This window comes from Artemia franciscana, chromosome 13, assembly GCF_032884065.1.
Source record: "Artemia franciscana chromosome 13, ASM3288406v1, whole genome shotgun sequence".
NCBI classification, from domain to species: domain Eukaryota; kingdom Metazoa; phylum Arthropoda; class Branchiopoda; order Anostraca; family Artemiidae; genus Artemia; species Artemia franciscana.
This window is the reverse complement of record NC_088875.1, coordinates 13,473,871-13,498,163: the sequence shown is the minus strand read 5'-3', so window position 1 is coordinate 13,498,163 and position 24,293 is coordinate 13,473,871. Positions and strand designations below refer to the sequence as shown.

The following is a 24,293-nucleotide window of genomic DNA, read 5'->3' as shown; positions in this document are numbered from 1 at the left end:
ATTGCAATAAGCCAGACATGACTTCTGATGAAATGAATTTGGCCATACAAAAATATACTGACGAGAATTTAAAATTGGATTTTGCCAGTATAAGCTGTTTGTTCAACAGTACCAAGGGCCAATCCAAAAATGACACTTGGGTTGAAGAAAGATCTAAGAGAATAACTAGTAGTTACTTCCACAGAATTGCAACCAGAAAAAACAGCACCAGAGTTGCCCCAATTGTTAAGCAAATTCGAAACTTGGGACCTAGATTCTGCTCTGCCCTAATGAAAAAGGGCTTAGATTTAGAAGTAGTGGCACTAGAAGCATATGAAAACAAATTCAACTTAAAAGTCGTAAAGGGAGATCAAATAGGACTCAGTGTGCATCCACAGTATCAGTATCTTGCTGCATCTGTAGATGGGCTGCTCCCTAATGGCACACCTATAGAGATAAAAACGGTGCATAATATACCAGAGTTCAAAACCATTTATGATGTGGCCCAGTCAAAAAATTTAGTTAAAGCATTTTTTCTTGAATTATCCAGTGAAGGTCTTCAGCTAAAAAAAAAATCACAGGTATTTCGCCCAGATACAAGGCCAACTCGAGATACTGGATAAAATGGTATGCCACTTAATAGTTTATAACTCTATTGAGGATTGGGAAATAATTACAGTTCACCGATCGAAAGACTACTGGGAAAAAATATTTCCGAAGCTTGAAGCCTTCTGGAATGAATCCTTACTTCCTGAAATTTTAGACTCAAGGGTTGCAAGGAATATGGAAATCAGAGAACCTGTGTCTGTAAAATGTACAGCCCACCAACCGAAGGACTCAAGCTTGTCTCAAGAAATAAAAAGAGGAAAAAAAAGAAGGTTGAGTCGAGTTGAAGTGAACAGCAAGAAAAAAAACGCACAGAAGGGATCGGGGGAGAACAGTGAATTTACCAGGAACTCAATGCATGAAAACAGTGATTTTGAAGAAATAATTTGGTCTGATTTGGAATAGATAAATCTTCGTGTTTGATAAAAAAAAATGTGTTAAAAAATATTGGCAAGGAAAATTATTTTTTCCTCCATAAATTTCTGTCTCATTCTTCGTCAATGTCCAAAAATAATGAAGTTTCTTATCTGGTCTGAAGTATATTAAATACATTTAATACAAACAATTTTAGTTTTTTTCTTATAAATTTCTTGTATGTTACTTGGGCTTAGTATTTGTGATTTTTATAGTTTTTCCTACAATTATTACGTTTTCTGTACAATTCGTTCATTTTTGGTATTTAATTAAAGCGTCTTTAAGTTTCTTTCCGAAATCTTGTGCATCTCGCCCTAACACAAAATAACGTTAATGCCCTAATCTTATTACAAGGAAAATAGCTTTCATCTTATTAATTCCAAAATACTGACAAAAAAAAACCACTATAAAAATCAAGGTGACTGGAAAGATATTGAAAATGAACTGAATGTGTAATGTATAATTATTTAGTGTTTAATATACTAATTACAGGAAACATCAACAATTAAGGTTTACAGATTCTATTTAGCGACAATTTTTTATTTTGGTTTACGGTTAGAACGGAACTCTAGTCGAACTCCTATGGGCAGTAATTTGTGTCCTTTTTGGTTTAACTTTAGCACTCATTTTAATTTTTAATCGTTTAGGATTTAATTATTTGTATATAGCAGTACCCATTTCTTTTATGTTTGGTATAATTATTTATTTTTATTTCTCTTCATTTTCAGTCAATTATGCATAGACAGTAATGTTTGACCGTTTCACATTTAGATCATTGAAGGATTTTATTTTCTGTCCGTCTGTTTCAAATGGCTCTTTAATTTTCAATTACTTAACTCACTAGCCTAATTGTATAATGTACATTCCCAGATTGCTATGAAATCACGATCTTGTATCAGACTTAGCAGACATCTGCCATGCTTGGGATACTTATGTCATGCTTGGCACAGATCATTCACTCTTAGTACTGTTCTCACAGTTCCGCTATGCTTGGCACACTTCTGCCATGCTTGGTACTAGCCACCTGAGGTATATGATTTCTGAGAGTGAAAAACCTCTCAAACATTCATCCTTTTTATGGCACTTGGTATTAACCAAGTGACATATAGCAGTCGCCAATTCTGTCGGTCTGTCTGTCTGTCGGTCTGTCCCGGTTTTGCTACTTTAGGCACTTCCAGGTAAGCTAGGACGATGAAATTTGGCAAGCGTATCAGGGACCGCACCAGATTAAATTAGAAATAGTCGTTTTCCCGATTTGACCATCTGGGGGGGAGTGGGGGCCCGGTTAATTCGCAAAAAATAGAAAAAATGAAGTATTTTTAACTTATCAGCGGGTATTTGGATCTTAATGAAATTTCATGTTTGGAATGATATTGTGTCTTAGAGCTCTTATTTTAAATCCCGACCGGATCTGATGACATTGGGGGGAGTCGGAGGGGGAAAACCTAAAGTCCCGGTTTTGCTACTTTAGGCACTTCCAGGTAAGCTAGGACGATGAAATTTGGCAAGCGTATCAGGGACCGGACCAGATTAAATTAGAAATAGTCGTTTTCCCGATTTGACCATCTGGGGGGGGAGTAGGGGCCGGTTAATTCGGAAAAATAGAAAAAATGAAGTATTTTTAACTTATGAGCGGGTGATTGGATCTTAATGAAATTTGATGTTTGGAATGATATTGTGTCCCAGAGCTCTTATTTTAAATCCCGACTGGGTCTGATGACATTGGGGGGAGTTGGAGGGGGGAAACCTAAAATCTTGGAAAACACTTAGAGTAGAGGGATCGGGATGAAACTTGATGGGAAAAATAAGCGCAAGTCCTAGATACATGATTGACATAATCGGAACTTATTTGTTCTCTTTGGGGTAGTTGGGGGGGGAGTAAGTCTTAAAAATTAGAAAAATGAGGTATTTTCAACTTGCGAACGGGTGATCGGATCTCAATGAAATTTGATGTTTAGAAGGATATCGTGTCTTAGAGCTCTTATTTTAAATCCCGACCAGATCTTGTGATGGGGGTGGGGAGTTGGGAGGGGGAACCTAAAACTTGGAAAACACTTAGAGTGGAGGGATCGGGATGAAACATGGTGGGAAAAATAAACACAAGTCCTAGATAGATGATTGACATAAACGGAACGGATCCGCTCTCTTTTGGGTAGTTGGGGGGGGGGGGTTAATTCTGAAAAATTAGAAAAAAGAGGTATTTTTAACTTACGAACGGGTGATTGGATCTCCATGAAATTTGATTTTTAGAAGGATATCGTGGCTCAAAGCTCTTATTTTAAATCCTGACCGGATCTGGTGACATTGGGGGAAGTTTGGGGTGGAGAGACCTAAAATGATGGGAAACGCTTAGATTGGAGGGATTGGGAAGAAACTTGGTTGGAAAAATAAGCAAAAGTCTTGCATACGTAATTTACATAATTGGAACGGATCCGCTCAATTGCGGGGGGGGGGGGGGGGGGTAATTCTGAAAAATAAGAACAATAACGTATTTTTAACTTACGAAGGAGTGATCGGATCTTCATGAAACTTCATATTTAGAAGGACCTCGTAACTCTGATATCTTATTTTAAATCTCAACCGGATCAAACGTAATTGGGGGGGGGGGCAGTTGGGGGGACCGGAAATCTTAGAAAATACTTAAAGCGGTGAGATCAGGATGAAACTGGATGGGAAGAATAGAAACCTGTCTAAGATACGTGACTGACATAACTGGACCGGATCTGCTCTCTTTGGTGGAATTGGGAGGGGGGAGGTAATTTTGAAAATTGAGGTATTTGTAACTTACGAAAGGGTGACCAGATCTTAATGAAATTTGATATTTAGAAGGATCTTGTGCTATAAAGTTTAACTTTAGGTTCTGACCTTCTCACAAGTGCCAAATGAGCTCTTGGCTCTTCCGACCTCGTACCATATGAGCTCTCGGCTCATCCGACCTCGTCCAAATGAGCTCTTGGCTCTTCCGACCTCGTACCATATGAGCTCTCGGCTCTTCCGACCTCGTCACAAGTGCCATATGAGCTCTTAGCTCTTGTTCTTTGGGTAGTTTACTTTTGCATGTGCGGACTGTTTGTTTTCGTTGTTGTATTTTAATGGGGGCAGATACGATGGATAAGGGTTTTTAAATTCCTTTTGGGAAATCCCAAACTTTTTACTGTTATCGCTTTTCTTCTATTTCAATAAAAATTCTTTTTTATGTGCTTTAACCCGTATGCGCCTGAGAGACTATATTTCTTCCAAAATAAGTTCATTAGTACGGGTATGCATTGAGTTTTTCGTTTTACACAAACTTTTCCTCTTGTTATCTTCCCAATAAATTAGTTTTATTTCCATCAATTCTGTTTATGTGCTACTTTTTCGTAGTAAATTTATGATGGAATGGCGGATTAGTCTTCTTAGTTATTTAGCAGGATGAGATTGAGGAGCACAAAAACACAAACGTACGCAAACACAGGAACAAGTCTACACACACACATCAAATTACCAATTACGCACTTATTGTTTGATGCAAGCTGTGCTAGAGTTTTGTTCGCAGGAATTCTTCAATTCAATTCAATCATATATATTTAAATAAAAACCCATAATTCCATGTACATAATCGGCCAGGAAAGCACAAAAGTGCTTGACTAGGGCAGAAACTTAACTAAAGAATAATTAAACAGTCAACAAACAGAAACAACTGATCAACTGGATTTATCAAAAAAGAAAAAAAGAGAAAAAAGGGGAGTGACGAAGAGAAAGAAAAGAAAAAAAAGAAAATAAAAGAAAAGATCGAAAAGAGGAGGACCGCATGATATTCAAATCTAAACAGTATTTCTGGAACGACCCTTCACTGCTCGCTTGAAGGTAGTAAGGTTATTTGAGTTCCGGATTTCCAAGGGGATTGAATTCCAGATAGCTGGTGCATATCCGTAGAAAGTCCTTTGCGAAAGCCAAGTTGGGTATCGCACAGAAGATTCTACTCCTGGAGGTAATCATACATTCTTTCATGGACTACTTTCTCATAAATCTTCGAAAAAAAGGTAAAATAGAAATGGATCGGTGATTACTCGGTTCATTTTTTGACTTCCCTTTGTGAAGGGGTAGCACTCAGGCTAATTTAAGTCTTTCTGGAAAAGTTCCCTCTTCAAGTGATAAATTAATCAGATGAGTCAAAATAGAAATAACAATTGTTTTTGTTGCTTTAACGATACTTCATCTACTCCACAGGATTGTTATTTCATACACATAATTATTTCATTTATTTCATTTTCATCACAATTTGTAAAAAGGAATTCAGAAGTAACATGACGAGGTTTAAGTTTGGGGACTGGTGGACTTCGAGAACTGAAGATTAAAAGAAAATAGCCAGGTGGGTGTTTCACCCACCTGGCTAACTGCTTGCAATTCTCAATACCCAAGGGTTCTCCCAATAGCCAAACAATTTTCATTTCCAAACGGACTCGGTCTCGGTTGAGGTTTGGGAGAGTTCACGCTTTACATTTCAAAACAGACACCCATCTCGAAAATAAAAGATTTGTCTACTTTTCGTACAAGTTCTACCATTTGCATTCAATGCACATCGAATCAAAATCTCTGAGCGAAAAAATATAGGATTACCCTTTAAATTGATATGCAAAAGAAAACACTATTTTTAGCTCAGCAGTGGGTATATTTTCTTTTACATAACCTGTTCATTTAAATTAATCTCCGTAGAATCTAACGTGCTTTTGCTAAACAAACATCTTTTGTTTTTTTCTCCCACTTGTTTATGTTTTTGTCAAGTCTCATAAACGAGTTTGCTATCGAATAGATACTAGCAGTGGCGTTATTAAGATTCTTAGAATCTGTTTCAGAAATTGGGCGGGAACAAAAAAGACCATTAGCCTTAAATGGCTTTATCTTAGTTTTGATCAGACGATTTTGAGAGAAAAGGGGTTGGGGAGGAGGCCTAGTTGCCCTCCAATTTTTCAGTTGCTTAAAAAGGCAACTAGAACTTTAAATTTTTAACCAACGTTTTTATTGGTAAAAAATATACGTAACTTAAGAATTAACTTACGTAACGAACTTCTATATTCGTATATTTTTATTATGTATATGAGGGGGTTTGTCCCCTCGGTAATACCTCGCTCTTTACACTAAATCTCAAATTTTGTCCCAACTCTTTAAGAATGACCCCTGAATCAGAAAGGCCGTAGAATAAATAGTTGAAATTACTGAAAATACTTTAGCCTAAAGAGCGAGGTATTTAGGAGAAGAACCCCTCATATGCGTGATAATCTCTGTTTGTTTAAGTTTTAATGCGGCTCCTTACTTTCAGTTGAAAAAACTTTCATATTTATTTTTTCATTTTTTTTATAATAATGCTAGAAAATCCTGCGCCCCCTTCATTGAATTTCTCTTCCCCCATGACACATCTCCAAGGAAAGATCCTCCCACATACCCCTCTCCTCAAACCCCTTCCCCCAAAACCAAAAAAATACCCCTGAAAACGTCTGTACACTTCTCAATAACCATTACTGTATGTAAACACTGGTCAAAGTTTGTAACTTGCAGCCCCTCCCCCGGGGACTGTGGGGGAGTAAGTCATCCTCAAAGACATAGTTATGTTTCTCGACTATGGTGAACAAAATGACTATCTCAAAATTTTGATCCGTTGACTTTGGGGAAAAATGAGCATGGGAGGGGGCCCAGGTGCCCTCCAATTTTTTTGGTCTCTTAAAAGGGGCACTAGAACTTTTCATTTCCGTTAGAATGAGCTCTCCTGTGACATTATAGGACCACTTGGTCGATACGGTGACCCCTGGGAAAAAAAAATAAATGAACACGCACCCGTGATCAGTCTTCGGGCAAAAAATACGAAGTTTCACATTTTTGTAGATAGGAGCTTGAAACATTCACAATAGGGTTCTCTGATACGCTGAATGCGATGGTGTGATTTTCGTTAAGGTTTTATGACTTTTAGAGTGTTTCCTCCTGTTTTCCAAAATAAGGCAAATTTTCTCAGGCTAGTAACTGTTGATAAGAAAGACTAAATTTGATGAGACTTATATAAATAAATCAGCATAAAAATCCGATTCTTTTAATGTATCTTTTAGTATCAAAATTCTGTTTTTTAGAGTTTCATTTACTATTGACCCAGGTCGCTCCTTACTTACAGTTCGTTACCACGACCTGTTTGAAACTTAATAACTTAGTAAAAAAAAAAATTCGCCGTTTACGTGTTATGGTGACCACACTCAAGAAGTGAAATTAGGTTAAACTTAATGAAATATACCAAAATATGATAAAATTATAACAGCTTAGTAACAAAATTATGAAAACTACAATAAAGAATTACGGAAAGAAGGTCTCCCAGAACCCATTATATTAAATATCTAACCACCTCTATGTGTTAAATATTCAATTGAAATATACCTGCATAGAATTTTATCTCGCTCAGGCTAAGCTGATCATCTCCGCGTGCACATAGAAAAACGGTTTCATTACACATCAAGAACAAACTTTGGTCGCTACAACGCGTAGGCTACATACCAAAAATAAATCTCAGAAAGTGGAAGCCCTGATCCTTAAGGATTTGTCTTCTCTAAGACAGAAATTTGCTTTACCTGAGACTCAAACCTAAAGTACCAGGCCCACACGAAATGGTTCTCACTACTACTGCGCTGTCAAGTCTTGTCTAACAGTGTTTGTTTTATATTTTTTGTTGTTTAGTCACCCATTTATGCTAAATGGCTTAGAAAAAGGCAAGTATACAAGTGGCGGGAATTCTAATGTTATATTATTGGACTTAAATCTGAAGCACATATACTAATAAAATTTGTAAGCAATTTAATGTTCGAAAGTGGTTGGGAAAAGGCTCGCAAATTTAATGTTCTCATGGACGACGAGTTGAAGAAAATGAGTTCAAAGAGACAAAGCATTTTGCGAAAAGAAAACAAAAATTTTAATATATCTGTAATTAATATACAATATAATATATGATATACTTAACTATAATTAATATATAAATTTAAAATATACAATTTAATTAGGTTTCTCATTAACTGTCCAAATTATTTTGAACTGTAAATTAAATGTTACTCGTCAGTTATCTTGACCGCAATTTCTTGATCTGAGTAAAACCAGTTTATCTGTCTGCATTCGGGGATAATTAGCTTAGTCTCAGTGAGATAAACTACTATAAAGGTATGTTTTAATTAATATTTAATATTTAAAGCTGGTTAGGTTAGGTATTTAATGTGAGTTCTTGGCTTTCCATAATTCTCTGTTGCAGGTTCCATAATTTCGTTTCTGAAGCATTGGATTTTCACCGTATTTTGGTATATCTCATTAGGATTAACCTAACACTTCACTTTTGAGTGTGGTCAGGATAAATAAAAAGTACCAATTAAATTTTGTAATGCCATGGCAGTCAAAAATACCATTTTCATTGCCCTACTATTTGGAATGTTTTGACTAAGGTTTGATTAATAGCCCAAGATGCATCTGATTGGCTTGTTCAGACTAGCTCCGACGAAATATGCTGTTAGATTCCTGCACAGTTTTTTTTGTCTATACAAAAAATTTGGGGGGAGGGGCTTTCAGAAGATCCCCTCTTGGGAGGTCAGGACATATTAAAAAAGGTCTAATGCTACAAAAGCTTATTGGTATTTTGCTAATTGTAATTTTGATGCTTTTAAAGGAAAGAATTTGAAAGCCAATTTTGCTACTTTAGAACGCATAAATATTGACCTTTATTAATGTTTTAGGTACACTGGTAAAGGAAATACAAGTAAATAAAAAACTAATAAAGTAAAAAAAAAGCCACCACCGTCCCCAAAGAACCCCATTTGTGGACTTACTGAACTGATTCCCTGGCAAAATTTCAGTATTGTAATGTTCTGATACAATATAAATAAACACCATTTTCAACAATCTCTGTTCTTCCCAAACATTATAATCATGGTACTGTTGGAATAATGTCTCAGCCCCCTCATAATACACAGGTGTAGCTCTAAACTATATAAAAAAAAAATAACTGAACCTTTCAAGCTAAAAAAAAACCTTTCAAGCTAGCATTCCTTGGCATATAGCCCAGTACAGACATACAGTACATTTCTGTACATAGCCTACTAGCGCTGTAAAAATCCCTTGGGGGGGCATTGTTACGGTAGCAATTATTAAATTTGGGAATAGCTTTGAACAGGAAATTGAATGGATATTCCTTTTTGACAGTCTACTTTCTGTATTATATCAGAACAATGTTCGAAGTTCAACGGTTTTGTAGCCTATTATCACATTTTAAGTCTTCTGAGTATCAATACGCTAGACAAAGGCAAAATCTTACTGGGTTGTGATTTTAAGAAGCTAGGCAGCATATGTCTAAGGTCTAAGGCGGAACGAAGACAACAAAAAGCATCACTTCTGCACCATGTCCAGGACATTTCATTATTACAAATATTAGCCACGCATTCAATAAGCTTACTGTAATTGATTTTGTAATTTTTAGTGTTGAATATCCAAACGCAGTCATTAAATTGCGTTCAAAAGCACTTATTAAAACATATTGCCATTGATTATTTGTTCTCTTTGCCCTTCAAAATTCAATAAGTTTGCAATTCATTTTTAATAAATAGCCTAGGTAATTCTTAAAAAATTTATGTTAATACAGGCAGAGCTGTTCAAAAGGGGGAAGGACAACCGGGGCAGCTGCCCCATGCGCCATGGTTGGGGGGCCACAGCTAGAGAATTGCCTATTTTGATTAAGTTTTTCAATTTGATTCAGTTTTTTGTTTAAATTTAAGTTGGGAGGGGGCGCTGCAATTAATTTTTCTCTGGGTACCACCGACCCTAGTAATGGCTCTGAGTATAGGCTAAGCTAATGCCAAGAATTTAGACTAGGTTCAAAGGCCTTGCAGATTTCAAAATTGTTTGTTTTTGTTAGGAATTCATTTTGATGTTCAAACTGCATTCAATAGAGCACACTAATTACGCTTATTGAATAATTTATTAAAATCAATGGTAAAATTCTAGTTAATTGACTTCTTGCTATCTCGGAAAGGGTTTAGGTCAGGAAAATGAAACTTTCAGGGATGAATCTACAGACTAAAGTATGTCCTGGGAAGGTATTTTGAAGTAACTACAATGGGATTAAGCAAAGTTATGAAGCTGAAAACAATTTTGTTGTACTTCAGTTAAGCAGAAAATCTATTTTGCAAGGTTTCACTTTTATAGCACACATATTTTTAAAGGTCAACAAAGGTAAGGCCCTCTAGAGGGAGAAGTAGTAGAGGTGGGTACTTCAAAATACCTTCCTGTGGCATACTTTAGCCTGTAGACCCATCCCTGAGTTTCATTTTCCTAACCTAAACCCTTTCTGAGATAGCAAGAAGTCAATTAACTAGAACTTTACCAAAGCCATGAACAAAAGCTTATGATTTAGGCTAGTATAGACCATAATCTAACACCAAAAGAATTCAACCTTGGCAAGGACAACAAAAGAAATTTAATAGGGGGTCTAGGCCTCTAGAAAAGCCAGCCTAGGCTATCAAAATTAGGTCTACATCTGAAAAATTCGTGTTCAGTCTGGTAAAGTTCTAGTTAATTGACTTCTTGCTATCTCAGAAAGGGTTTAGGTTAGGAAAATGAAACTTTCAGGGATGAATCTACAGACTAAATTATGTCCTGGGAAGGTATTTTGAAGCAACTACCTCCACTCCTCTCTCTAGAGGGCCCTGACCTTTGATGGCCTTTGAAAATATGTTCGTTATAAAAGTGAAACTTTGCAAAATATATTTTCTGCTTGGTTTAAGTACAACAAAATCGTTTTCAGCTTCATAACTTTGCTCAATTCCATTTTATAAGGTTTTAAAGATATGCAAATACATTTGCATATCTTTGCAATGCTATTCCTATTCCGGAATAGCATTTGCAATGCTATTCCGGTTAGAAAGGGCATTAGGCAGGGTGCAATTTCGTCACCCCGGTTGTATAATAATAGTGTTCTCGAGGCCCAAAAGTTAGTGCAAATGAGCTGCATTTTCCGAGGTTTGGATGTAACATTACTTAATTACGCAGATGATATTTTTAATTTAAGTAGATGTTTGTCTCGTATTGAAGAAAATTTTCAGATTCTAGATGATGCTTATAGAGAGATAGGCCTATCTTTTAATGCAAGTAAAAGCGAGATTGATGCTTTCAATAGGAGAAATGCAGATTGTATAGATCTTGCTGTCAAATTTGGTGCTCAAGAGGTTCCACTGTCTGACTCCATAATGTACTTAGGAATGCCTATAGGTCATAACATGGCATCTACACGTGCTCGCCAAATAAGTAATTTCGCAGAAAAGGCACGTAAGGCTTACGGGGCGCTATCTTCAACTAAAGCGAAATATAATCGACAAATTCGAGCTAGGCTATATAATGCACTGGTGATCCCACACTTTCTGGCTTTATCACCGTTTTGGCATATATTTAGTGTTAGTGATAAAAGAAACCTTCGATCACTTTTTTACAAATATGCAAAGTTTCTTTTAAATACCCCACCGTGGGTTAAAAATTCCAAGATGTCTGCAAGGTTCGGTATCACAGATCCGATTGCTGCTGTGACGAAACGTCGTTCTGAATTTTTGGGGTCGCTTGGGCCTAGTAGTCTGGCAATTGCAATTCGTCCTTAGTGAGTTTTTGTAATAATGTTTTTATTTATTGGCGGTGTATCGTAACGTTTGTTTTTGTTTGTGCAGTTAAGTGTTTGTTTTTTTTTTTTTTTTTTTGTTTTTTTTTTTCTTTTCTTCTTTGTACTCCATTCGTGCCATTTGTGGTTTTGTATCGAGTGGGTGAATAAAATTATCTATCTATCTATCTATTTCCTAAATTTTGAAAAAAAACAACATTGATACGGCTCAAAATTCTACTCAAATAACAGGAATTGCATTTTCAGAACTAAAGGCAGAGAAAAAGCAACTAGTAGGCTAACTGAAAATTAAGGTAAAATATTGTTTTGTCAAAATTTCAATACGTCATGTAGGCAAATTTCAGGGCCCTCTAGAGGGAGAAGGAGTGGAGGTGGGTACTTTAAAATACCTTCCCGGGACATACTTTAGCCTGTAGACCCATCCCTGAAAGTTTCATTTTCCTAACCTAAACCCTTTCCGAGATAGCAAAAAGTCAATTAACTAGAATTTTACCTTCAGTCTATGTGTTTGAACAACATGCAACTAACAAGATAAATAAGCTAGCTGATTCAGAAGTGGTATTAGGCCTCACAATATGGGGGAGGGGCAAGGTACTAGGTGCATAAAATAGAAGGAACGTTATGTCGGATGTAAGAAAAACGGAAGGGGGAACTGCTCCCCTAACCAGACCAATGAACAAGAACAAATAAAAGAAAATTTAATAGCTTAGGTCTCCTAGAAAAGCCACACAGAAGCCTAGGTTATTAATTTAGATCTACATGTCAAAACAACTCGTTTTTCGGTTTATCTGTTTGAGCAACAGGCAAGTAACAAAATAATTGAACTGTTCAATAGCGGTTTTAGGCCCCATAATCTGGGGGGAGGGGCGCAAGGTACGCCTAGGTATACCAAGATAAATAAACTACAAGGAATTTTATGTCAGATAAACTTAAGGGGGCAGCTTTCCCCCTGACCAAGCCTAGAACCGCCACTAAGCTTATCAAAATGAAACTCACCAGTTCCATAAACTTCAAAATCCCATGAGGCTTTCCAAGCATTGTAACACTCGCCATTTTCTTAAAATTTCCCTGTCTTTACTGCTTTTTCTACTCTCCAAATGGGCAGTTTCTTTCTACAGATAGATCCTGCTTTCTGAGAAGTCTTTACAACGTATGTACTACGTTTGTATTAACCTACGTAACACTATTGATAAATTCTTTCAGCGTAAGGCAAATTTCTTTCTGTAGTGGAGGCCGGGTAATTGATGAAAACTTATGCCGAACGGGCATATATAAATTGTTTTTGGTGCGTTTTGTGGGCATTTTTATCCGCGGAAGCATTTTTTTTTCAAGTTTAATCTACTTACTGACCCTCAAAAGACAGTTTCTTAATTTAGGGCATTCAACCATATTAACCGGATCATTCGAATTTAGATTCTGCTGCCACATATTCAAAACTACAATCAGGAATCGGTGCCCCCAAAAAAAAACTCCCAGAGCCCTCCTCGTTTTAAAGAAGCGACTATAAAGACACTAAAATGGAAATTTATTCACCTAAACTTATCACCCATATAATTTTACCTCAAGGTTAAGTAAAAAAAGGCACAGGCACAATTTATTTTCGGGGGGGGGGGCAGAAATGACCTTTTTCCCATGGATTATGGCTATAGTTTTAAAAAGAGGATTTTTCACAAGAAATGTATCAAATATATCGTTTTCCCTGACATTATCTGGGGAGGGTGGGGGCTAAAGCACAACCCTGCCCTCCTGTGGGCACCCTTGCGTACATGCTTCAACAACCAGAAAATAATCCTATAGTTCGTACTTTCCCCCCTTTTCTATTGAATTTAAGTAAACATACTTAGTGGAAGGGGATTGGTTATAAAGAAATGGTGCTTTTTCAATAAATTTAAGTAAAAACTATCCAAGGGATGGTGTTGTGGTTGATCCCCTTGGCAGTTTTCAGCTAATATAGCTGTGATTAAAACAGTGCAAATATAAACCGTCAACAGGGGAAAGGGAGGGTAACCTTTCCCTTGAATTTTACATTGTTTAAAGGTTTTTGAACAAATCGAAAACTTTAGATACGGAGTATGGATTGAAGAGGAGGTATTAAGCATTAGAAGATCTAAAAAATGTCCCAGAACTGTTTTTTTATAATTTAATGTGTATATATTTTTTTATTAACTTCTTTTAAGAACATTAATATACTTTTTTCTAGCATATTTATCACAATTATCAAAGAGATCGTGGTAACAAACTGTAAGTAAGGAGCAATGCGGCTCAATAGTAGCCGAAACTCTAAGAAACATTCTTGGTCACAATGAATGCATAAAAAAATCGAATTTTGACGCTTATTCAGAATATATAAATTCATCAAGTTTAAAGTTATCCATCAAAAGTTGCGAGTCTGTGAAAATTTGCCAAAATTTTTGAAAAGGGGCAATTCCCCTCATATTCGTATTAATTTCTGTTTGTTTTAAGCTTTAATGTTGCTGCTTACTTATAGTTGAAAAAAACCTGTTTTTTATTTATTTAATCAAACAGTTCGTGGAAACGAACTGTAGTAAGGAGCGACCCGGCTCAATAGCAACCGAAACTCTAAAAAACGAAATTTTATAACAATAGTTACATCAAAAGAATCGCATTTTAATGCTGACTTTAAATATATAAGTTTTGTTAGGTTTAGACTTAACCATCAAAAGTTACGAGCCTGAGAAAATTTGCCTTATTTTAGAAAATAGGGGAAAGACCCCTTAAAAGTCATAGAATCTTAACGAAAATCACACCATCAGATTCAGCGTATCAGAGAACCCTACAGTAGAAGTTTTAAGCTCCTATCTACAAAAATGTGGAATTTTGTATTTATTGCCAGAAGGCAGATCACGGATGCGTGTTTATTTGTTTTTTGTGTTGTTGTTGTTTTTCTCAGGGGTGATCGGATCGATTAAGTGGTCCTAGAATGTCGCAAGAGGGCTCATCCTGACAATTTTTTTTTTTAGGTAGGTAGGTAGGTATTCGTTTATTTCATCAAATAAAAATTACTAAAATTGCACTTACAATCAATAATATGCTGCTCAATTTAGGGACCCAAAATATCACTGTTCAGCAGCAAAACTACAAAAAAATAAATGAGAATATTCATTCAAAATCAAAGAAATACGCAAAAAAAAAAAACAAAAAAAAACAGACGAAACACTATACAATCTCTAAACAGCCATTTCTCATCGTAAAAAAAAAGAAAAAAAAAGGGATAAAAATTTAACCAATATAATTTATAATTTATTCAAAAATAATTTTTTGTTCTTACTTTAAATAACATAAGGTTTTCAGAACACCTAACGCTCCCTGGAATCGAGTTCCAAATAACAACACCTACATGTTTAATCATAAACTCAGATCGCGTTGTATGACTGATTTCACTAGTCAGCTGATCAGAGCTCCTAGTAGAATAATTGTGATAATTTGAATTATATCGACAAAAATTTCTAAAATACTGAGGAGACAATCCATTTAAAACCTGGTATACAAAAATTAAGATCTGTTGAGATTTAATCAAATCAATATTCAAAATATCTAAATCTCTAAAACAATCTCTAGTACTACCACACGCAAGATACTCACCCAAACTTCTAATTGCCTTATTCTGCATAATCTGGACCCTTTTTACATGACTAGAAAAATTGCTTGCATACAATGAACAACCATACACTAAATAAGGATGGACAATTGAATAATAAATTGCTTTCAGGACATATAGAGGAAAAAAATTATGAAATCTTCTTAAAATACCGACTCCGCGAGCCAATTTTGAAGATAAAACTTTGCAATGATGAATCCAACTAAAATTTACATCAAAATAAAATCCTAGATATCTACATTGAAAAACCTGACTAATGGAAACACCTTGTAAAAGAATACTATGACAGTTATTTACAACTTTATCAATACGACTAAATATCATATAATTAGTCTTCTCAGTATTCACTGCAAGAAAACTATGCTTTGTGAACTGAGATAAATTCTCCAAAGCTACATTAGTTATCTCTATAAGATCTTCGACAGATTCCCCAATCACTGTAAGCTCTGTGTCATCTGCGAATGATGTAACTACGGCACCAGGAATGTAAAAACGCATTGTATCCAAGTATATAAGAAACAGTAAAGGTCCTAATACCGAACCTCGGGGCACTCCACAATTCACATTGAAGGGTTTCCCTACCACATCATCTATCATAACTTTGATGGACCTACCATGCAAGTAAGGCCTAAACCAATCCAAACACTTCTCACGGACTCCCAAACAAGCTAGCCTACTTAATAAAAGATTAAAATCAACGGTATCAATTGCTTTTTTAAAATCTATGAACACAGTAAGAGGGATAAGATTCCTTTCTAGGGCACTATTAACGCACTCCATTAGATGGTATGTCGCATGAACAGTTGAATGTTTAGTTCTGAAACCGAACTGTGACTCACTTAATATTCCGAGCTTATTATAAGTTCTAATAAATTATAAGTTCTAGTGCCCTTTTTAAGTGACCAAAAAATTGGAGGGCACCTAGGCGCCCTCCCACGCTCATTTTTTTCCCAAAGTCACCGGATCGAAATTCTAAGGTAGCCATTTTATTCAGTATAGTCGAACAACTTAATAACTATGTCTTTGGGACGACTTACTCTTCCACAGTCCCCGTGGTAGGGGCTGCAAGTTACAAAATTTGACCAGTGTTTACACATAGGAATGGTTATTGGGAAGTCTATAGACGCTTTCAGGGGGATTTTTCTTGATTGGGAAGAGTTGAGGGGAGTGGGTTATGCGGGGGGATCTCTCCATGGAGGAATTGGTCATGGGGGAAGAAAATTTCCATGAACGGGGTGCAGGATTATTTAGCATTTTTTAAAGAACAATGAAAAAATAAATATGAAAAAGTTTTTTCAACTGAAAGTAAGGAGAAGCATTAAAACTTAAATCGAACAGAAATTATTACGCATATGAGGGGCTCACTTCCTCCTAATACCTTGCTCTTTACGCTAAAGTAACTTTATTAATTTCAACTATTTATTCCACAGCCTTTGTAATTCAGGGGTGATCCGGCCTTTGTGACTTAAGGAATTGGGACAAAATTTAAGCTTTAGCGTAAAGAGCGAGGTATTGACAAGGGGGTGAACCCCTCATATATGTAATAAAAACATACGAATATAGACGTTCTTTACTAAAGTTACATATATTTTTACTAATTAAAGCGTTCGTAAAAAATTAAAAGTTCTAGTCGCCTTTTTAAATAACCAAAAAATTGGAGGGTAACTAGGCCTACTCCCCCGCTCCTTTTTTGTCAAAATCGTCCGATTAAAACTATGAGAAAGCCATTTAGCCAGAAAAAAAATTAATATGCAAATTTCGTTTTAATTATTCATGTGCAGAGAGCCAAAATCAAAACATGCCTTAATTTAAAAACGTTCAGAAATTAAATTTAAAAAAAACAAGTTTTTTTAACTGAAAGTAAGGAGCGATATTAAAACTTAAAACGCACAGAAATTACTCCGTATATGAAAGGGGCTGCTCCCTCCTCAACGCTCCACTCTTTACGCTAAAGTTTTTTACTGTTTTAAAAAGTAGAGTTGAGAGAAAGAGTCAAACTTTAGCATAAAGAGTGGGGCATTGAGGAGAGAAGAGCCCCTTTCATATACGGAGTAATTTCTGCTCGTTTTAAGTTTTAATATCGCTCCTTACTTTCAGTTAAAAAAAAAACTTGTTTTTTATTTATTTAATACACATCAAAGAACAGTAACACTGATCTACAGGCTATAGAGCCTGTAGGTAGTCTGTAGTCTACAGGCTATGGAGCCTGTACGTAGGAATGGGAAACAAATCAAGTTTGTAATTTTTTGTTTTTCTCAAATTAGAACCCCTCTCCCCTCCCCTCCCAACAAAAGTGGTTCGCACAAAAATTACCCAAAAAAATACAAAAAAAATACAAAAATGGTAGGAACATGAACTTATCTGGATACGTGTCTGCTTCAAATTTGACCAACATCTTTCTGCAGGCTTAATCTTTCAGAAAGGGGAAGGGACAGGGAGTAGGAGAAGCCTCCAAGCAGAAATGATCTTATGTCTTAAAATGGTCATTATTAGGCACAAATCCTATAAAATCTTCTTTTAAGTTTTTATAATAGTTTTAGTGGAAGCAGGAGACCACAGTTCATTTTCAATTGGGTGTTCGGTAGGAAATGGTGCCATTTTGACATGAAAGAGCAAACTAAACCTCCGGTGCCAAGGCCCCTTTGAGTGTTGCAGCAACTGGAACCCACGCGCTAGAGTTGTGGAATAACACACGCGTCAGAGTTCCGGGGCAATAAATGTGTATGCTCTTGATCACATTTGAAGATGGATTATTATTATTCTAGGTTGTTTATTTGTGGGGTCAATATGTAATTAGAAAATTTCTAAAATAAATTCTCTGTGCATGAAGTAATCATCTAACTCTGTATCCAGTTTTTTTTTGTTTTTTTTTATTTAATAGGATGAAATAATCTTCTAAACACGCATAGCCCTTGCAGAAGAACTATAAAGGGAATGCAAAAATAATTGAAATCGCCATTGTTCTGATATCAATTTCAGCCAATCAGTGTTGTTAAAAAAAATTCTTGAAGGTTTTTATTAAAACTTTGTGATAGGCTATGAATATAGAACTTATTAGAGCAACAAAACTAACATAGAGGAACTAAAGTTCATTCTTAAAAAGAAGGGTCTAAGAACAGATGGAAAAAAGGAAGTACTTGTTTCTATGGTATTTTCTGCCTTTGAAAATGAATATTAAGACTGTGTACCATTTACAAGGGATAGTGAACACCCACGAAACGGTTAACCGTGTAAACTTTTATTTCTTAGTATACGGTTCATTTTCGGATATAAAAGAGTGCATATCTTCTTCTTCACTTGTCATGGCATTAAACTTTCAAAATATAATAAACATTAACATCGAAAATTTTTGAAAAAAATCAAAAACTTGAACTCTCTTTCTATCGAATCAAAAATTTCATAAAACAACCGAAGGAATTGGGATTTGGTATTGGAGATCGACTTTTCCAGAATTATTTCCATGAAATTTAGAAGAGATATAAAATTTTGTTTTCCACTTCTGAGAGAGAACTACGAAGTACGAAATAACATTATTCTTAGAATGTTTACTTTCAAAGCTAGGCTAGTTTTTTTGGTTCCAGGTACGAAATTACGAGAAAAATCCCTGGAAAACTACTGGGAATGCCACAAAATTCACTAGAACTTTCCAACGCCATTTCACGATCCCCATACCCCCAAAAATTTCGAGTTTGTGTCCCTTAGCTACAGACCCCTGATAAAAAATATGGCAAATGCAAGATTGTTGCACCACAATATGGCTCAAATATGGCAGTAACATGGCTCAAATATGAGAGGTAAGATCTTTTTGAAGCTGACTTATGCCATTATGAAGGTGTGACAGAGTTGTCTTGTGTGGGTTGAGCTGTGAAGGAATTAAGGTCGGTGGTGTTGATCTCAGGAGAGGGGCTATGGGGTTTGTTTGTGCGGGGGCTGAGTGGTTCGGGAACAAACGAAACAGTTCAGGTGATATCATTCACCTTACCCCTTCTGCTTAATTTCTGCTTCGTGTCAATAATTTTGATGATAAAGTCGAGGGGTTAATAGTTTCATTAAGCTTGTCACTGACTCGCAAAAGAAAACACTAGATAAAACACAACTTTCAAATAATATTAGACTAGACATACAAATTTTTTTAAATAAAAACCTATTAAGATTTTCTTTCAATTATCCTCTTTTTCTTTCTTTAACTTTTAATTCGCAATCATTAAGCGTGGGCTCGCCACTCGAAAATTGTCCGTGGAGAAATTTTCATATATCATTTTTTAGTAGTTAAAAATACAAGTGTTTGAAAAAACAAAAAACAAATATTTTTGTAAAAGTTGAACTATAAAAAGAGGACAAATTTTCCCAAGTTCAATTTAGGGAGAATCGCCAGGGGTAAAGATAATCATTAAAGATTGTTGGGGGCTAGGCCTCGTATTATTTTCTTAGGTACACCATATCTTTGCCTTCTATTCTGCTAATGAGCATGCTTCCTGTGACACTAAATCTAAATCTAGTTAGGTTAGTTTTTAACCCAATTTTGAGGTTTATAGCCTAATTTAACCTAACCCAATCTAATTCTAACTTTTAACATCAAAGCTTGCATGAGACGGAAAAAGCTAATTCGTAAGGCTAATTGAATCCAAGCAGTGAACAAGAGCTAAGAGCTGATATGGCACTTGTGACGAGGCCGAAAGAGCTAAGAGCCAAGAGCTCATATGGTATGATCTCTAGCAAAATTCTAAGAATCAATAGATTGATTCAAAAGGAAAATCAGAGGCTTAATGCCGGTCGGGATTTAAAATAAGAGTCACGAGGTCCTTCTAAATATCAAAATTCATTAAGATCCGATCACCCACTCGTAAGTTATAAATACCTCATTTTTTCTAATTTTTCCTCTCCCTTCAGCCCCCAAGATGGTCGAATCGGGGAAAACAACTTTATCAAGTCAATTTGTGCAGCTCCCTGACACGCCTACCTATTTTCATCGTCCTAGCACGTCCAGAAGCACCAAACTCGCCAAAGCACTGAACCCCACACCCTAACTCCCCCAAAGAGAGGAGATCCAGCACGGTTACGTCAATCACGCATCTACGACATATGCTTATTCTACCTACCAAGTTTCAACCCGATTTCTCCACTCTAAGCGTTTTCCAAGATTTCCGGTTTCCCCCTCCAGCTCCCCCCCAATGCCAACAGATCTGGTGAGGATATGAAATAAGAGCTCTGAGACAATGAGTTCCTTCTAAGTATCAAATTTCATCAAGATCCGGTCACCCGTTCTTAAGTTAAAAATACATCAATTTTTCTAATTTTTCCAAATTAACACCCCCCCAGCTCCCCCAAAGAGAACGAGCCTGTTCCAATGATATCAATCACGTATCTAAAACTTGTGCTTATTCTTCCTATCAAGTTTCATCCCGATCTCTCCACTCTAAGCGTTTTCCAAGATTTCCGGTTTCCAATATTTCTCTTTCCCCCTCCAACTCCCTTTATCCCCGGATCCGATTCGAATTGAAAATGGAGCATCTGAGACATAAGCTACTTCTATATATCAAGTTTCATTAAGATCCGATCACCCATTCGTAAGATAAAGATACCTCAATTTTCGCGTTTTCCAAGAATTCCAGTTTCCCCCTCCAACTCCCCCCAATGTTACCGGACCTGTTCGGGATTTAAAATGAGAGTTCTAAGGCGCAAGATCCTTCTAAATATCAAATTTCATTAAGATCTGATCACCCGTTCGTAGGTTACAAATACCTCATTTTTTCTAATTTTTCCGAATGACTCCCCCCCCCCAACTCCACCACAGAAAGCGAATCTGGTTTGGCTATGTCAGTCACGTATCTTGGACTTTTTTTTATTCTTCCCACCAAGTTTCATCCTGATCTCTCCGCTCTAAGTGTTTTCCAAGATTTCCGGTCCCCCCCCCCGCCAACGACTCTGGATCCGGTCACGATTTAAAATAAGAGATCTGAGTTACGAGGTCCTTCTAAATATGAAATTTCATTAAGATCCGATCACTTCTTCGTAAGCTAAAAACACCTCATTTTTTTAATTTTTCAAAATTAACCCTCCCCCCCAACTCCCCCAAATAGAGCATATCCGTTCCGGTTATTTCCATTACGTATCTAGGACTTCCGCTTACTTTCCCCATCGAGTTTCATCCCGATCCCTCCACTCTAAAGCGTTGTCACTTGGTAGATACCAAGTGCCATAAAAAGGAATATCAGACATTCACCGGTGAATGTCGACCGTAACCAGGTTTTGGACATTTGCAGTAGCAGATGCACTTTGTTCTACATGTCTGCTTTATGCGACACGACCCTGAATGCCCTTTGGATCAAAGGCCTTGGAACTCCCTTCTGACGAACTTTAAGTCGTTAAAGGAAATTTGGTAAAGTCTCTCTTCATAAAAAGGCTTACTCCTCACCTAACCCTATTTGTTGTTATCTGTCTTAGTTTGTTTGATCTAGTTTGTCTAGTCTATTTGACCAGGTTATCTATGTTTATGTATTTAGGCCCCCTCTATTCTGGTTTATTTAACTGGTGACCAAGTAATCCTAGTGAAAACTTCGAGAAGTAAATACAACTGAGACGCCGTTTATTTTATCATTTTGGTGTGCCAAGAACCATAAATTCTCTTGGGAGGGCAAATACTCTATAAAAATCATGCTAGTACCTAATTTTCGAGGAAAATTGCTTCTTTTTGTAATTATTCTATTTATGTTTGAAGCTTGAGGTCCTGTCCTGCCCATCGCTAATATCCTGCCCCTGGCGTTAGAGGCAGACCTGTTAATATGCAAAACGAAAAGAAAGCCATTAAGAAAAATAGAAGTGAGGCATCCAAGGAATATAACAAATATTTTGGAACACAAAACGGATTTATTGAAACTACTTTTTTATTGGCAGCAGTATTCTGAGGCTCATCAACTCTCTTATAATTTTCAACACGCCTCAGAAATTATATAAACCCCTGCCATTGCATAACAATGCATAACAATAGCAATGCATGACATAACAATGGCTAGGGTGTTAATAACACTATATAAACTACATAACACTGCATAACAATGAGATCAGGCTGAGGTGAAAAACTAATTCCTCAACCACTTGGGTTTTTGCTAAATGACTTTCCTAATTAAATATGGGTCCAGGGAGGTATCCAGATACACATTTCCGGTAGAGATCCTTCGATCCCGACACCACACAATGATTTGTCCAAAGGACAAAGTTCAATACCTTTGTCAAAGTCCACAGCCAAAAAGGACTTCGTGATTTTTCCAGTTCTATCTTTATTTTTTGTAAAATTCATCTGAGCGCCCACCTCTCTGACATATGAGATACCTCTAAATAAATTAAATGTTTATATAGTCAGGGTCATTTTCTAAGAACTACCTTCAAATCTTCCGCTGTTTGCAATATTCCCTGCGTTTTCCAACAGTTCATTACAGGCTTCATTCCAATGGTTATTATAAAATATAAGGGTCTGAATTTCTAAAAATACATTATTTTGACCATCTTCCTTCAATCCCTTGGCGAAAGGATGTATCTTAGATTTCATAATCATATGAGCAGACACGGATCTAGAGCAAAATCTTGGGAGGGGGGGAAAGCTAATATGACAGAAGTGTCAATAAGCAATTTTTTTTTGGGGGGTGAGGGGTTCTAATGTGACAAGAGTGCCAATAATTGACCAAATCGACAAACATGTTTTCAAAAACGAGTAAAAAAAGGAATGGGGGTGGAAGAAAAAATTTTGGGGGCACTCCCTCCTGGATTTGCCAGTACATATAACGGAACTAAAATGGGGGGGGGGCTAAAACAATATAATTACGATGAATTATCCTCTAATTAAAATTAGACACCTAACAACCGAAAACTGTCAAAATAAATGTTGACAGTTGGACCAGAGTGAGTGAATATCTGTCACGTCGTTACTATTCCTAAGCGTTCCAACTTGGGTTAATGTTCTATTGTATTTGATCTCTTATTTGTATCCAGTGTTTCCATTCTACGAATTTCCCCCCTATAATAAGGATTTTTGAGGTCTTTTAGGGGCAAATTTTTTCATTTAGGTATTTTGGGATTTTTAGGGATTCTTACAAGTCTTCTAGATTTTAAAAGTAATTTCTAGTTTTTTTTTCTAAATCTAGTGATTTTACAATATAGCAAATAAATTCATTATTCAATCGAATAAATCATACAGAAAACTAGCTAATAAAAAAAAGGAAATAGTTGTCCATTACACCTCCCAATATGTGCCAAATTAGTATTTATGCAAATATACTGCCTTTGAAACTTCTGATTTCGCACTATATCAGATATAGACCTCAGAGCGTTATCACCAAGCAAATCGGAAAACATAGTTAATCGCAAAATTATAAATATGTTCTATGCTTCCTATTTCCAATCTTTTGCTCTGGTCAATTTTTTCTTCATATTTAAGGTTTTTACCCTCTATATTCTATCAGTTCCAAATTTGATTTTCTTCTGTTAAAACCTTTGAAAGTAGATTGGATATGAATACATCCTCTAATAGACACCCTAATAGACTTCTAATAAACACATTTTCAGTAATTGAAAAAAAGAAGATAGGTAGACATTAAACATAACCTTCTGAATGAAAAAAAGAAATTATTGAAAAAGAAAATAGGACTTGGTGCTTTTCATAATAAGGTTTTTAATATAACTAGATAGGTTAAATCGACTATAATTTGATGACTGAAGACAGTAGGGAGTAAGGGGGTGGGGTGTCTCATCTGGGAATTGTTTAATAGTTTCAGTTGTTATTTCTGATATCTAATCGATACTCCAATAATCCTCCAAATTCTCTTGTTTGTAATTGAAATGCCTAATAAGCACGAATAACTTCTTATTCTATAGACGTTTTAAGCTCTTATCTGCAAACAATGTTGAAGCTAGTATTTTTTGCCAGAAGAAAGATCACGGATGTGCCTTTTTATTTCCTTGGGATGATCGTACTGAACCAATAGTCCCAGAACATCGGGAGAGGGCTCATTTGAACGGAAACTGAAA

At 36.1% G+C, this 24,293-nt stretch overlaps 1 protein-coding gene across 2 annotated transcripts in view; it reads right to left on the bottom strand.

The window, feature by feature from the left end:
• Nucleotides 1-12,884, bottom strand: part of LOC136034549 (protein snakeskin-like) — a 31,244-nt gene extending 18,360 nt beyond the window's left edge. For both annotated transcript variants that reach the window (XM_065715782.1, XM_065715781.1), the window contains exon 1: nucleotides 12,650-12,884. In XM_065715782.1, coding sequence (XP_065571854.1) covers nucleotides 12,650-12,706 — 57 coding nt within the window. In that variant the 5' untranslated portion in view covers nucleotides 12,707-12,884. The remainder of the gene's footprint in view (nucleotides 1-12,649) is intronic.
• Nucleotides 12,885-24,293: the final 11,409 nt, after the last annotated feature.